This window comes from Camelina sativa, chromosome 20 (genome assembly GCF_000633955.1).
Source record: "Camelina sativa cultivar DH55 chromosome 20, Cs, whole genome shotgun sequence".
In the NCBI taxonomy this organism is placed as follows: Eukaryota; Viridiplantae; Streptophyta; class Magnoliopsida; order Brassicales; family Brassicaceae; genus Camelina; species Camelina sativa.
In genome coordinates, this window is record NC_025704.1 from 19,377,611 (window position 1) to 19,389,850 (window position 12,240).

Here is a 12,240-nt window from a genome sequence, read left to right on the forward strand (position 1 = left end):
TGAGAATAAGAATGTATGTGTGAGATCAGGTTTTAGTCATATGTTAAAGCGAGGAACAATAGCTTGGTTATTTGCGGATAGGTTGAGACAGAATCCAAAGATCAGACCGAGAGAGATGGCTGCAGAGATTAAGAGAGAATTCAATATAGAAGTTAGTGAAGAACAATGTTCTAAGGCTAAGTCAAGAGTGAGGCGAGAAACAAGGACTAGGAGGCTGGAGATCATGGTTTGAATGCTCAAGCTAGAATGAATGACATGACATGGTGTAGTTTTTTTTTTGTGTTTGGTCAATGACCTTTCATGTTTGTTGCGGTCTAACATGGATTTGTACTCTTTTGTTGTCAAAACGATTTGTTCTCTTTTGTTGTATGCCTACTTTAATATTTAAGACTTAAAACATTCACCAACATACGAACAAGAGCATTTGTCAGCAACACCAACAAGAGCATTTGTCATTAACGAACAAGAGCAAGATGCATTACACACACTAATAACCAAGAGCAAACGAACCAAAGTTTGTTTGCTTTGCTTTTACAACCACTAGGTAAGCAATGCCAATTGAGACAAAACAAAGATAAACAAAACACACTTTCAACAACTTTTTAAACTTGCTGATTTCCATTTTGTTCCACAATGCTTCTTCCTTCAAGTCTTGTAAAGCACCAATAAACTCATTAACCTCGGTTTTTGTTTCGACAATCTCATTGGCCATAAGTCCTAATTTTGGTAATGCATCTTGAACTTCTTCATACACAGCATCCTCAACCCACTTAAACAAGTGACCCTGTTGCAAAAACAAACACCATTACTTACCATTGCACAGATAATCAACATTGAACTTCTTAGTGACTGCTTACATCTCTTTTGTTTGTCCACGAGCTTGGATCTCTTTTTGTTATACACCGGAAGAACGGTCGACCAGGATTCTCTTCAGTTCTCGATGTAAAGATCGTTACACCGGCTCCACAAAAACACTTTGATGGCACTCCACGGTCAAACGAAGCTACCACCGATGTCTCTGAGCTAGAACTCATCTCGTCAGTCGAAGAAGAAGAGAGAAATCGAAGAAGAGAGATAAATTGAAGAATCGGGATAATTGAAATCGATTAGGGTTTGTCAATTGGGGGAAATGAGAAATCGATTCTCAATTTAGGGGTTTTCACGAGAAATAAATCGGCGTCGTTTTGTTATAAACGAAATTCGTTAACGGATAATTGCCTCGTTTAATTGCTCCGTTTGACCACTTAACGTGGTGCCTAAAAAGGCTAAGTCAACGAAACTTTGGGATTTATTTCTAAGTCAACAAAGAGTTGTTGTTTTTTTCCTCCAAACATAGACTTAGTGATTTAAATCAACGAAAATATAAACTTGGGAATTTTAATGACATTTTTCCCAATTAAAATTGATTTATAACAAGACACAAACAATAACAAACATGAAACAGTGGATTTGAGTAATTAAAAACGATGCATAAACAAGACACAAATAGTTATCCAGAGCTTTAGATTCAATCTTGAAGAGGTTGAAACCGCTACACAATATTTCTTGGAAATGAATTTGCTTGTTCCCGAGCTATCCCGTTCCTACATCATTTATCGAGAGTCAGGTGATAGCATCAATGCACAAGTTAAATTTCATCTTTTGTGATACCATTACTACCACAATCACCCTAGTCTACAGCTAGGTCTGCTTTGGATCCTTATTGGATCTTTAACAAGTATTTCTAACTAAGCAAAGCTTATCAGCTAAATGACTCATGAGGTACAAGAGTGAAATTTTGTTCGGACTCAATTAATCTGCTCCTAACAGCACAAAACACGGAAAGAACCATAACAATGGTAGATGCAGCCGTATAGAGCCTCAAAAGGTTTAAACTATGACAACATCAAGCATTTTAACTAATGTCACAACAACTTCAAGAACACTACAATCTCAATGACATGAAAGGTAAAAACTATGAATTTGCTACACACTAAACTAAAAGATTTGGTTAATCATGAGGTAAAGCTAGTAATAGTGACAATGTATATGAGATTTGAGCTAATTGCAATTTGTTCAACTTCCTTAATTGTGAGAACCTGATAATATGAACTACAATGTAACAGTTGGCAAACGCATCACAAAACTTAGACTCAAGGCGGTTTGGTTGGTAGTAATCTTTTGTTTCCGGATGCATCACATGATGATACAAAATAATCTCTAAAATCAAAACTCTGCACTTCTGGTATCAACTTAGGTTATAAAAAATATGTAATCACTGATCACCTGTTACAATGGCTTTTGTTCTTCTTGTTTTTTGCCCGTTGCCCGGAAACGTTGAAGAATTAAGATTTATGTTGTGCCAAAAACAAGTTTTGAAATCTGACAAAAAGCAATGTTCATAATGATATATGAAATCGAGGGAATTAACAACATGATTCTACATCCGATAGATTACTATTGCCCATCATGTTTGACGTAACAAATATGAAATGGAGTAGAACAGAGAAAAAAGGAGGTTACAGCATTAATTATACCAACCAGATAGATTGGTCTCTCTCTTTGTTACATAGGGTTAAGAAAAAAACGTTATGGAATGAGAAAGCATTATTTGTGTGAGAGCTATGTTGCATGACCACATGGTCTCTTTTCTACACTTAAGGGGGTTTAAGGTGAGCTTTTTGATGATAAAATGGAGGTCTCTACAATGGTCAGCATGACTTTGCATTACCAATAGTTAACAGAAAGTCATATATAGGCTGCTTAAGTAACTAGTAACTTCAATTTACTTGTTCTTGGTCCAGTGGAATTCTCTGAAAGAGAACAAGCTACCCTGTCACCCTGATATGAATGTCTTGGATCGAGTTCACTTGGGAGAAGGGGTATTTCGAAGAAGTTGTCTAAATGTTGAGTTTGGGCCCGCCAAGATTATGAGGCCAATCATGATCCGAACTTTGCGGTTATCAAACACACCCAAAAAAAAAAAAAATCTGTGTATTTCTAACAAAACAATGAATGAAGTGTGTGTTGTAGATCTCGTATAGAAACCAAAATCAAAGCTGGAAATAATCAATTAAAGAGAAATAATTACAATTTGGGACGAACCTTATATTTCATCGTTTCTATTTACAAAATGTATGAATGTGGTACTGTATAAGAATGGTTTTCTTAGCAATAATCAATCTTACACCAAGCAAAAGACCTCAACATTTAAGCTATTTTCATGGAATAGCCAATGTGATAATGCAAAAAGAGCTCATATCATGAACAAATTTACTTGAAGGTACGTAATAAAATTGGAAACAAAAGGTTGTTGTACTAGCTAGCCGAAAGAAACACACGTATCACCATTTCTAGCTTTGGAGTTAATTACATTTATTGATACCATTACATTGAAAAACTAGCGATTAGAAAAGACCGAAAAATTCGATTATCAAACTTGTTTAATGTAAAATTGAAACCAACTCAACTGATTTATTTTAGAGATCATCTGATTCATTAACCGCTAGTTTTAGGGGATAAATGAACTGGTATTGAGGGAATAATGAACAAGTGACTGTAAAATATATACTGACCTGAATTTTCATATATCTTATACTATTGCCATGTCTCGCTGCTCAACTATATCTACAAGGATTTCGGTTTTTAATAACACCACAAAAGCGCTATCTTAATTTTATCTTAATATTACGATAGTGTTATTAAAAACGCTTCTGTATCGCCTGCGATAATAGGTTGACCATTTTCGATAGCGGTTTTATGTATTACTATCGTCTCTTCGTCAAATATAGCGTTTTTTGAAATGCAATTATATATTTTACAAAAGCAATTATATTGTGTTATTATTTATTGTTTTATCATTAGAACAATTGCTATACTTGATTCCTTGAGTTTTCCTTTTTAGTATTTTTGGATAACTTGAGAAATTAAAAAAGAAAAGTATTATATTTTATTACATTAATTTATATATGAAACCAAGATTCAAATGAGCTATATTACAAAGTAAAAATTACAAACAAAAATAAAATTTCATACAACTTTTGTATTTAAAACCTTAATCTATCTCCATTTCTCCAACAGTTTCTCAAGACATGTATGTCCGAAGGCACCTCTTTCGTCCACCACGTCTCACACGAACACGGCACAAAACAAAGCTCGAAGATGTAGAGTATCACCCTGTTTCACAACAATAAACCAAAATCAGAATAGTTAGTAGATGCTGCGTTTATTGCTTTACGTCCATGTATCCCATAATCAGAATAGACTATCACCCTGTTTCATGTTACCTGCAAAGATGTTTTACATCCTTGGAAGCTAAACGGATAGGTAACAACACCAACAGTCAAATAACCAGCATCCTTGGATATCTGAGCTACCACCGGACCCTGTTCCACCACCCATTACCAGCAGTTATGAAAACAAGGTCTGATCCTTTAAGAGCATTGGCAATTGCATCTTTTGATTCTTCTGCAGCTTGTTCTCCAAGAAGCGGGTTTCCACCAGTACCTATAAAAATTAAGTAACAGAGACGCAAGTTTACTGCTTTTGGGTGCCAAAACTCATACAACACCTTCACAAATAAGTATAATGATACAGTAAAAGAGACAGTGCAATAGGAGATACGTGTAGGGTGGAGATTGAATGAGAAAGCAACGGTTAGGATTGCTTTGGAGTTAAACAGAGGAAGTCACGTATAAAGGAAGCAGAGATTAGATTTGCGAAGGATATCGAAAAATTGTAAAAGTTTGGTAATCTTCTTCTTCTCCAATTCTCTCTGTAAACTCTTTAGGGTTGTTGTTTCATTGCTGTTAGAGCTGATTCTTCTTCTAAGCTCTATCACATGAAATTTTGGATTCTCGTTTCATGAACGACGATTCAATTTGGTGTTTGTAATTGGATTTTAGTTGAGTTACAGTTTCTCTGTAACAAAGGTATCAGAGCTGTGTCATCCTCGGATTCTTTTCAATGGCGGTGAAACAATATCAAATGGTGGTTCGTGAAGCTATGACTGAGACGCGATCGGAATCGTTTGGATCGGTGGTTAGCCATACAGAAGGATCGATTGGAGCTCACAACGTCGGACGATTCTCACGGCTTGTCTCTACAACTCCGATAAGGAATCACGCTGGCGATGAGAGATATGATATGAACGAAGCGCTTACGATGTCGAATCATGCTCATGTTTGTAATCGATTTCGGTCGTCACAAGCAGCAGCTAGTTTCTCTTCAGATCTTAAATTTGGGAAGCGATCAGGTATCTCTAATACTTATGCTGAGGTTACACATCCTAAGAAGTTCGATTTCCCTAGGTTTAATGGTGATAAGATTCAAGAGTGGTTAGTCCTCGTTGAACAATTCTTTGAGATAGATGGAACACCGGATGAGTTGAAAGTAGGTTTAGTATCTGTTCATTTAGATGCTCTGACAACTACTTGTCATCAATCCATTTCACAGTCAGTTTTGTGGGAGCATGTTAGGCGTAATTGGGGGCTTTACAAAACGTTGTTGCAAGGATACTATTATAAGCTAGTGGATGTCATTGGAGAGCTGAAACAGTTGCAGGAAACAGAAGGAATTGAGGAGTATCATGAAAAATTCAAGTTGATTAGCGACAAAGTGACATTAGCTGAAGATTACTTGGTTGATATCTACTTAGAAGGGCTGAGCACTGATACTGAGCTGCATGTTAGAATGTTTCAACCCAAGTCTATTCAAAAATGCTTATTGGTGGGAAGATTGTATGAGAAAGCTCAAGCTTATCGGAAAAAGGTTCAATATAAAGGGATTTTATCATCCAAACCAGAGCCTGTTCATAAAACAGTTCTTATTCCTACTATAGAGAAACCTATGGATACTATAGCTCAGCCTCACAAAAAAGCTTGTGGTGAATCAGAAGAAGTTCAGGTGGAGAAGGTAGAATCAGAAGAAACCAGAGTTATAGCTCATGTTTCGGTTAATGCAATTTCAGGAGTCTATGATTGCCGAACAATGAGAGTGAAGGGTTCTTATGGGAAGCAAGTGTTGTATATACTCATTGATTCAAGTTCTACACACAACTTCATGGATTCCAAGATAGCTAAGAAGTTGAAATGTGTTCTAAAACCTGCAAGTATGGCTCAGGTTTCAGTAGATGATGGGAGATTATCGAAGGTTGATGCTAGCATAGACAAGTTTCAATGGGAATTTAGAGGTACACAGTTTCAGACTGATCTTATGGTACTTCCCTTGAGTGGATGTGATATGGTGTTAGGCAATCAGTGGTTGGACACTTTGGGGCCAATAATTTGTGATTCTAAGAAGTTAGTGATGCAGTTTCGTATAGGACATAAGAAAGTTCTTCTTCAGGGTATTAGGCAAGGTTCTGTTAGAGACATGAAGGCCATAAAGCTTAATAAGCTGAGGGAAGATCAACCTTCCATGATAGGTGTTCAGGAAGTTTCTGGGAAAGAACTGATATTAGAGTGCTCTTTGGTAGAGAATGAGATTAAGAAAGACTTGGTAGAAGTTGATGTTACAAAGGCTAGTGATGATAATCCAGTCTCGGGTGATGGAGAAGTGCTTGAATTCAACATAGAAGAGTGTGAAACAGATTCAGGGATTGAACAAAATCTGTTGATTCAAGGCCAAGCAGAGATTCACTCCACATATATAGAAGGTGTCTCTCAACCTCCGGAGGTTAGTTCAACCCTTGAAGACTTTGATCAAGTCGATGCGACAATGAATCAACTGTTCACATCAATTGGATTACAGTCTGGTTATGGAAACGTTGGGGTTTTAGATGTCTTGGATTTTGGCATTCACATGGGGTTTGATCATCATGAGGAAACGCTGCATGTTTTCGTTGGTGCTGTTGTGAATGTGTTGTTTCAGCATTCACCTAGTCTTTCTCTTCGATTACAGAGTAGTAAGAAACGAAAGAAACGTCCAAAGTGTTGGATGTTCAAGTTTAGAAACATCATAAGCTTTGGAAAGAAGATGCCAGTGTTGAAGACATTGTCCGTTGGAGAAGCTGTGACATGTTGTTTACACGTTTGGGATGTCTTTCTCCTCTGTTGCATAAGTTTCATTCATTTCAACCATGTGGTCATGGTTGTCTAAGAGGGGGAGATTTGATACAGTAAAAGAGACAGTGCAATAGGAGATACGTGTAGGGTGGAGATTGAATGAGAAAGCAACGGTTAGGATTGCTTTGGAGTTAAACAGAGGAAGTCACGTATAAAGGAAGCAGAGATTAGATTTGCGAAGGATATCGAAAAATTGTAAAAGTTTGGTAATCTTCTTCTTCTCCAATTCTCTCTGTAAACTCTTTAGGGTTGTTGTTTCATTGCTGTTAGAGCTGATTCTTCTTCTAAGCTCTATCACATAAAATTTTGGATTCTCGTTTCATGAACGACGATTCAATTTGGTGTTTGTAATTGGATTTTAGTTGAGTTACAGTTTCTCTGTAACAAAGAAATCAAATATCTCAGCTGCTTTGTCTAGATCCACCATAAACCTTGTCGATTCGGTGTTGAGTTAAGCTGAGACAGATCTTCTTTTGTACCTTGAGTGAATCCGTATCTCACTTACATCGATGGTGGTTGTGGTTCGATTTCAAAACAGAGAGTGAAAGGGAGAGCAAGGACATGATACAGATCTGGCTATGAATCTGGGTAATTAGGGTTTTGTTCGGTGGTAAAGAGGAAGAACTGATCTGGCTGTGAATCTGGGTAACTAGGGTTTTGTTCGGTGGAGAAGAGGAAGATGACTGATCTGACTGTGAATCTTGGTAAAGGATTTCATTGGAGGGGAAGTCTGGTTATGGTAAATTGGTAGAGAAAACAAGGGTGAGAAAGAAGTTTTGAGAAGATTGAAAGAGATAAATATTTGAGAAAATATAAACTTAAAGAAGTGAAACAATGGAGTGGGAGGGAGATTAATATTTTTAGCCGCTTCAATTTTTTACCAAATACTTTAGCGGGACACAGAGCCGGCCCAAAGGCCAGGCCAATGAAGCATATGCTTGCGGCCGCCTATTTTATAAGCTTTTTTCGGCCCTATTTTTCAAAATGTTTCTGTAGTCCAGTGGTAATAACCTTCCCTGGAGAGTTAGAGATCTCCGGTTCAAACCCCAAGTGCTAACCATCTTTTTTTAAAAAGTTTTATTTGCTGGTGGCCCTAAAAAACTTAGAGACGGCTCTGGCGGGACAAATGAATTATTTTCCATGTAAAATATGCATAGCGTTTCAAAATATACAAGTGCTATGTATACTATAGTTTTCATGTTAACCATAGCAGAAAAATATAAAACGCTATACTATGCTGTTATCAATACCCTAAATTCTTGTAGTGTAAGAATAACAACAAGATAGGAACAATATTGCAACTTGGAAAACAGAGCGCGACGGACTTGTATAATGTTAAGGTTGTACTTTCTTTTCTTATTTTTATTTTTTCGTTTTTGAATAAACATATAAAATTAAGGTCTTTTCTACAGTGTCTAATAAGGTTAATCTTCTTCACTGAATCTGAAAATCGTATATTTTAATCGATGCTCGCCGTATAAAGAAGATTTTTTTGGTCATCAAACAAGGTCGTTTGGTCAATCAGTTTAGGTAAAATTGGGATTAGAAAATGTTTGTAATAAGCACATGGAGCATTGAGTTACTCGTGGCGAAGACTTATATAGTTAACCAATAGCCTAGATTTTAAGTGATGCTTGACGTCTCAAATCTATTACGACTCTTTCATATTAAAAATTCAAACAGGCAGCAGGTTAGAGACTAAGTTGGAAACGAAAACAATAAACAAAAGAAACAATGCAGTTTTTAGCATTTATCCCCAAGAAAAGGCTTTTACACGCAAAGTGGGTGGAGGAAGAGGTGAATTTGGTGATATAAAAATCAATAAAGAACATTAAAGTACAAGAAAATCAAATCGGCGTAAAAAAGTAATACAAATTTGGAACTTTAGTTCACGTTAATGTCGGTCGATGGGTTCAAAAGCATTATGATAAGTAACTACTTAGATGGTGTATTGTATATCCATGCAAAGAGGACGTGACATATCTCAAAAATATTTGGTTATCTAAGTTTTTTTCACGTAAAATGAATTTTATTTTTTTGGTTGGCTTTTGCAAATCTTAAAATAGTTTACGTTACGAGTTTAAACATTTTTTGTTATTGTTAAATTGAAGACTTAAACACTAAATGTAACTTTTTTTCTTTCTATTTTTTGAAATTACGTACGTCTTCTATATTTTGCTTCTTTTTTTTTGTCAAAAAACTTTTCATTGTCTCGTACTCTCGTCCAAAAATTCGTCCCACCTGTAAGCTACCACAAGTTCTTTTCTGCATGTTTTGTTTTTGAATACACGTATCCACTTTCCAATAATAGCTTATGTAATTTTGTTTTTCTATCGTAATTAAATAGTAGTTTATCTTAAAAATAAATCATATTAAACGTGTTTTATCTTGTAGTAGATAAGAAAATCGCATAGTAATGACATAAATAATCAGATCTATCTCCCAAGATTTTCACATGTATATATTTGCTTCTTCTTTTTTTTTTAACTAGCATTTTATCTTTAAAATTTGAGATATTTTAATCAGATTAATGACAAAATAAGCAAGGTGTAACAGCAGTGCCGTGCTTAAGGTGTTGTGGAAAGGGCATTTGCCCTAAGCCACCAATTTTTAAAAATTTATTAAGCCACATTAATTTTCTATCTAGGCTTATATATATATATATATATATATATATATATATATTTAAGTTGATAACATAAATATATTTGTAAAGTGGTGTTTTGTTTGAGAAATCCATGACATTATGTCATTACAAGAAAGTCAATATTTTTTATGTATAAGAAAATTTCTGCACATAAAATAATTATGTTTTATAGTTATAACTATATATAGTACAAAAATACTAATAGAAGACAATTAATAAAAAAATGATTATTAAGAATAAAAGAATTATGTTTTGGAATTGTGGCTAAAAAAAATTTTTAGGAAAAAAAGATAGAAAAGTTTGATTTATACTATTTTTTCATCTAAGATTTGGAATAAAAAAAAATTATTTTAATATTTTTAATAACAAAAGCTACAATTTTTATCCGCCCTAAGCCACAAATAGCCTGAGCACGGCACGGCACTGTGTAACGGTGTAAGGACTATGTCGTCTTCTTTTTTCTGCATTTACTTTTACTTTTGTATGTGGTGTTCCAATCACATGAAATCATAAAACTTAGGGTTTGAATCGAAATTCATCTGTAAATATTTTTTGGTTAAATTCATTTATAAGTTATGAATGGGTAAACATAAAACAGAGGATTATAACGGGATAATGCTAGTTTTTTCATATCATGTTTTTGTTTAAACTAAATTTCTGTTTAAAAACTGAAAGATATACTATGTTAATAAATAATATTGTTCTAACCTATAAACACAAACGCAACAACAAATATCTCCCTATGAATTAGCTAAGCTTTTTCAATACAAAATCCTTTATCTTATTTTATTTTGATTGTTGTTCATGAGCACCTACCTCCTCTCTACGTATAAAAGGAATAAAAGAAACTACGGTACTGAAGAAGAACAAAAAAAAGAAAAGGCCCAGAAAGTCCAAAAAATATGGGCCCAATTTTGCGTTGTAGCGCATTGACAACTACTCTTGGACAAGTACACGTGAATGCCATTTCCTGCTATACGTATAAAAAAATAAATTATAATACTCAACGATTATTCGTAGCTTATTACTTTCCTTTTCTTGATAATTGCTTATTACTTTCCTACACTTTAAAACCTATTTTTATGTACATAATAACATAAAGTCATGTATTTTACTTTCATTTCTTCATATTAATTGATTTGGATATATCGACAGAGGGATACACGAATGAGGCAAACGAGAATGCATGATTAATATTTGATATTTACTTTTTAAAAAATAATACTCCGATCTAATATTTAATATTTGATATTTAATATTAAATATTTGATATATATATTATTTAATAATTTTCACCATACGTACAACGATCTCACAAGTCCGGATCCAACCAAACAACATTGCTTTTTTTTAATAAATTATTAACCCAAAAAAAATTAGAGAGAGAAAAAGGAGCTAGATTTAGAGAGAGAAATAATGGATGTAATGATGATGGTGAAGCTGGCATTTTCTGGAAGTTTAATGAGTATTTTCTTCTTTTAAAAAAAAAAAATTTAATTTTTTATAAAATAGAGAAAAATATAATTATTGCCTGAAATTTTCCTTATTTTCGTGTTATGATGGATTCTTGTAGTTGAAGTGTAACATTTGGTCGAACAAAAAAGCACAGCATTTTGGACCATCATGATCCTTAGTTATTCCTATATATAGTTTTTTCTTATTGACATCATTTATGTACGTATGTAGCATAAAAGAGTCTAAAAAATTACCATTAAGAGTTGGAAAATGAGGTCGCCAAAATTATAAAACCTAATTCAATTTATGCTTTACACGAAAACATACTTATCGTTCTTATATATGTATGACGTGCTTGCATTTTTTAATATTCGATGGACCCATTCCATTCCTCAAGTTGTTGATTATTTATGAGTTTCTTATTAAGAATGAAATTATCATGGGATAACTGGTCAAGAAAGTACTTAAACTTGATTGTCTTGAGTTAACTCAAAAAAAAATTGTACAAAAGATAATGGAAAAATTATAAATAAAAGAGTTTTTTCTAAAAATTTGTCCATATATACTTTTTTTTTAAGATTGTCAATTGTGACGAAAATGCTCATACTAATAGAAATAGTGAAGTTTTTAGGAGTTTGAACCAAAAAACAAACAGAAAACCCATGTTAGTATACAACTGTGTAAAAATAATTTGAAAAAAAAATGTTTTGGGTGTCAAAAATCAGTTTGTAAATTGCTGATTTATGGTCTAAATTGTTTAGAATAGACTTTCTACGATTTTTCCTCTTTCTGAAATATTTAGATTGTTCATTCTACAGTTCGTATATGTTCTACGAAGTTTAGACGAAAAATTTGTTCTAAAAATTTCAGAACCTGAATTTTGTATGTTCTACAAAATTAAGAATATGTATTCTACGTTTTTCTTCATTCTACATCAATTTAGAATTCGTTTTCTACGTTTTAGCCCTATATACTAAAAGAAGTAGAAGATATATCATAGACATTTTAGAATTTGTAATCTGTAAACCTTAGAATACCCTAAAAATAGAAAGAAAATAAATTAAATAAGGAAAGTGAATATTTTTAAATATTTTT

General features: G+C 33.8%; 1 protein-coding gene across 1 annotated transcript; it reads right to left on the reverse strand.

Moving 5' to 3' along the window:
- On the reverse strand, positions 488-1,034 carry LOC109131220 (uncharacterized protein At1g43920, Chloroplastic-like). The gene is made up of 2 exons (XM_019241912.1): positions 858-1,034; positions 488-784 (listed from the first exon to the last, which is right to left on the reverse strand). Exons 1-2 carry the CDS (start codon positions 1,032-1,034, stop codon positions 488-490), a joined length of 474 nt encoding a protein of 157 aa, XP_019097457.1.

Excerpts from the sequence above, each read along its gene's own strand:
- LOC109131220 (XM_019241912.1), bottom strand. The coding sequence starts at position 1,034 with ATGAGTTCTAGCTCAGAGACATCGGTGGTAGCTTCGTTTGACCGTGGA. Across the intron at positions 785-857 it reads CGTGGACAAACAAAAGAGAT|GGTCACTTGTTTAAGTGGGT; the intron begins GTAAGCAGTCAC and ends TTTTTGCAACAG.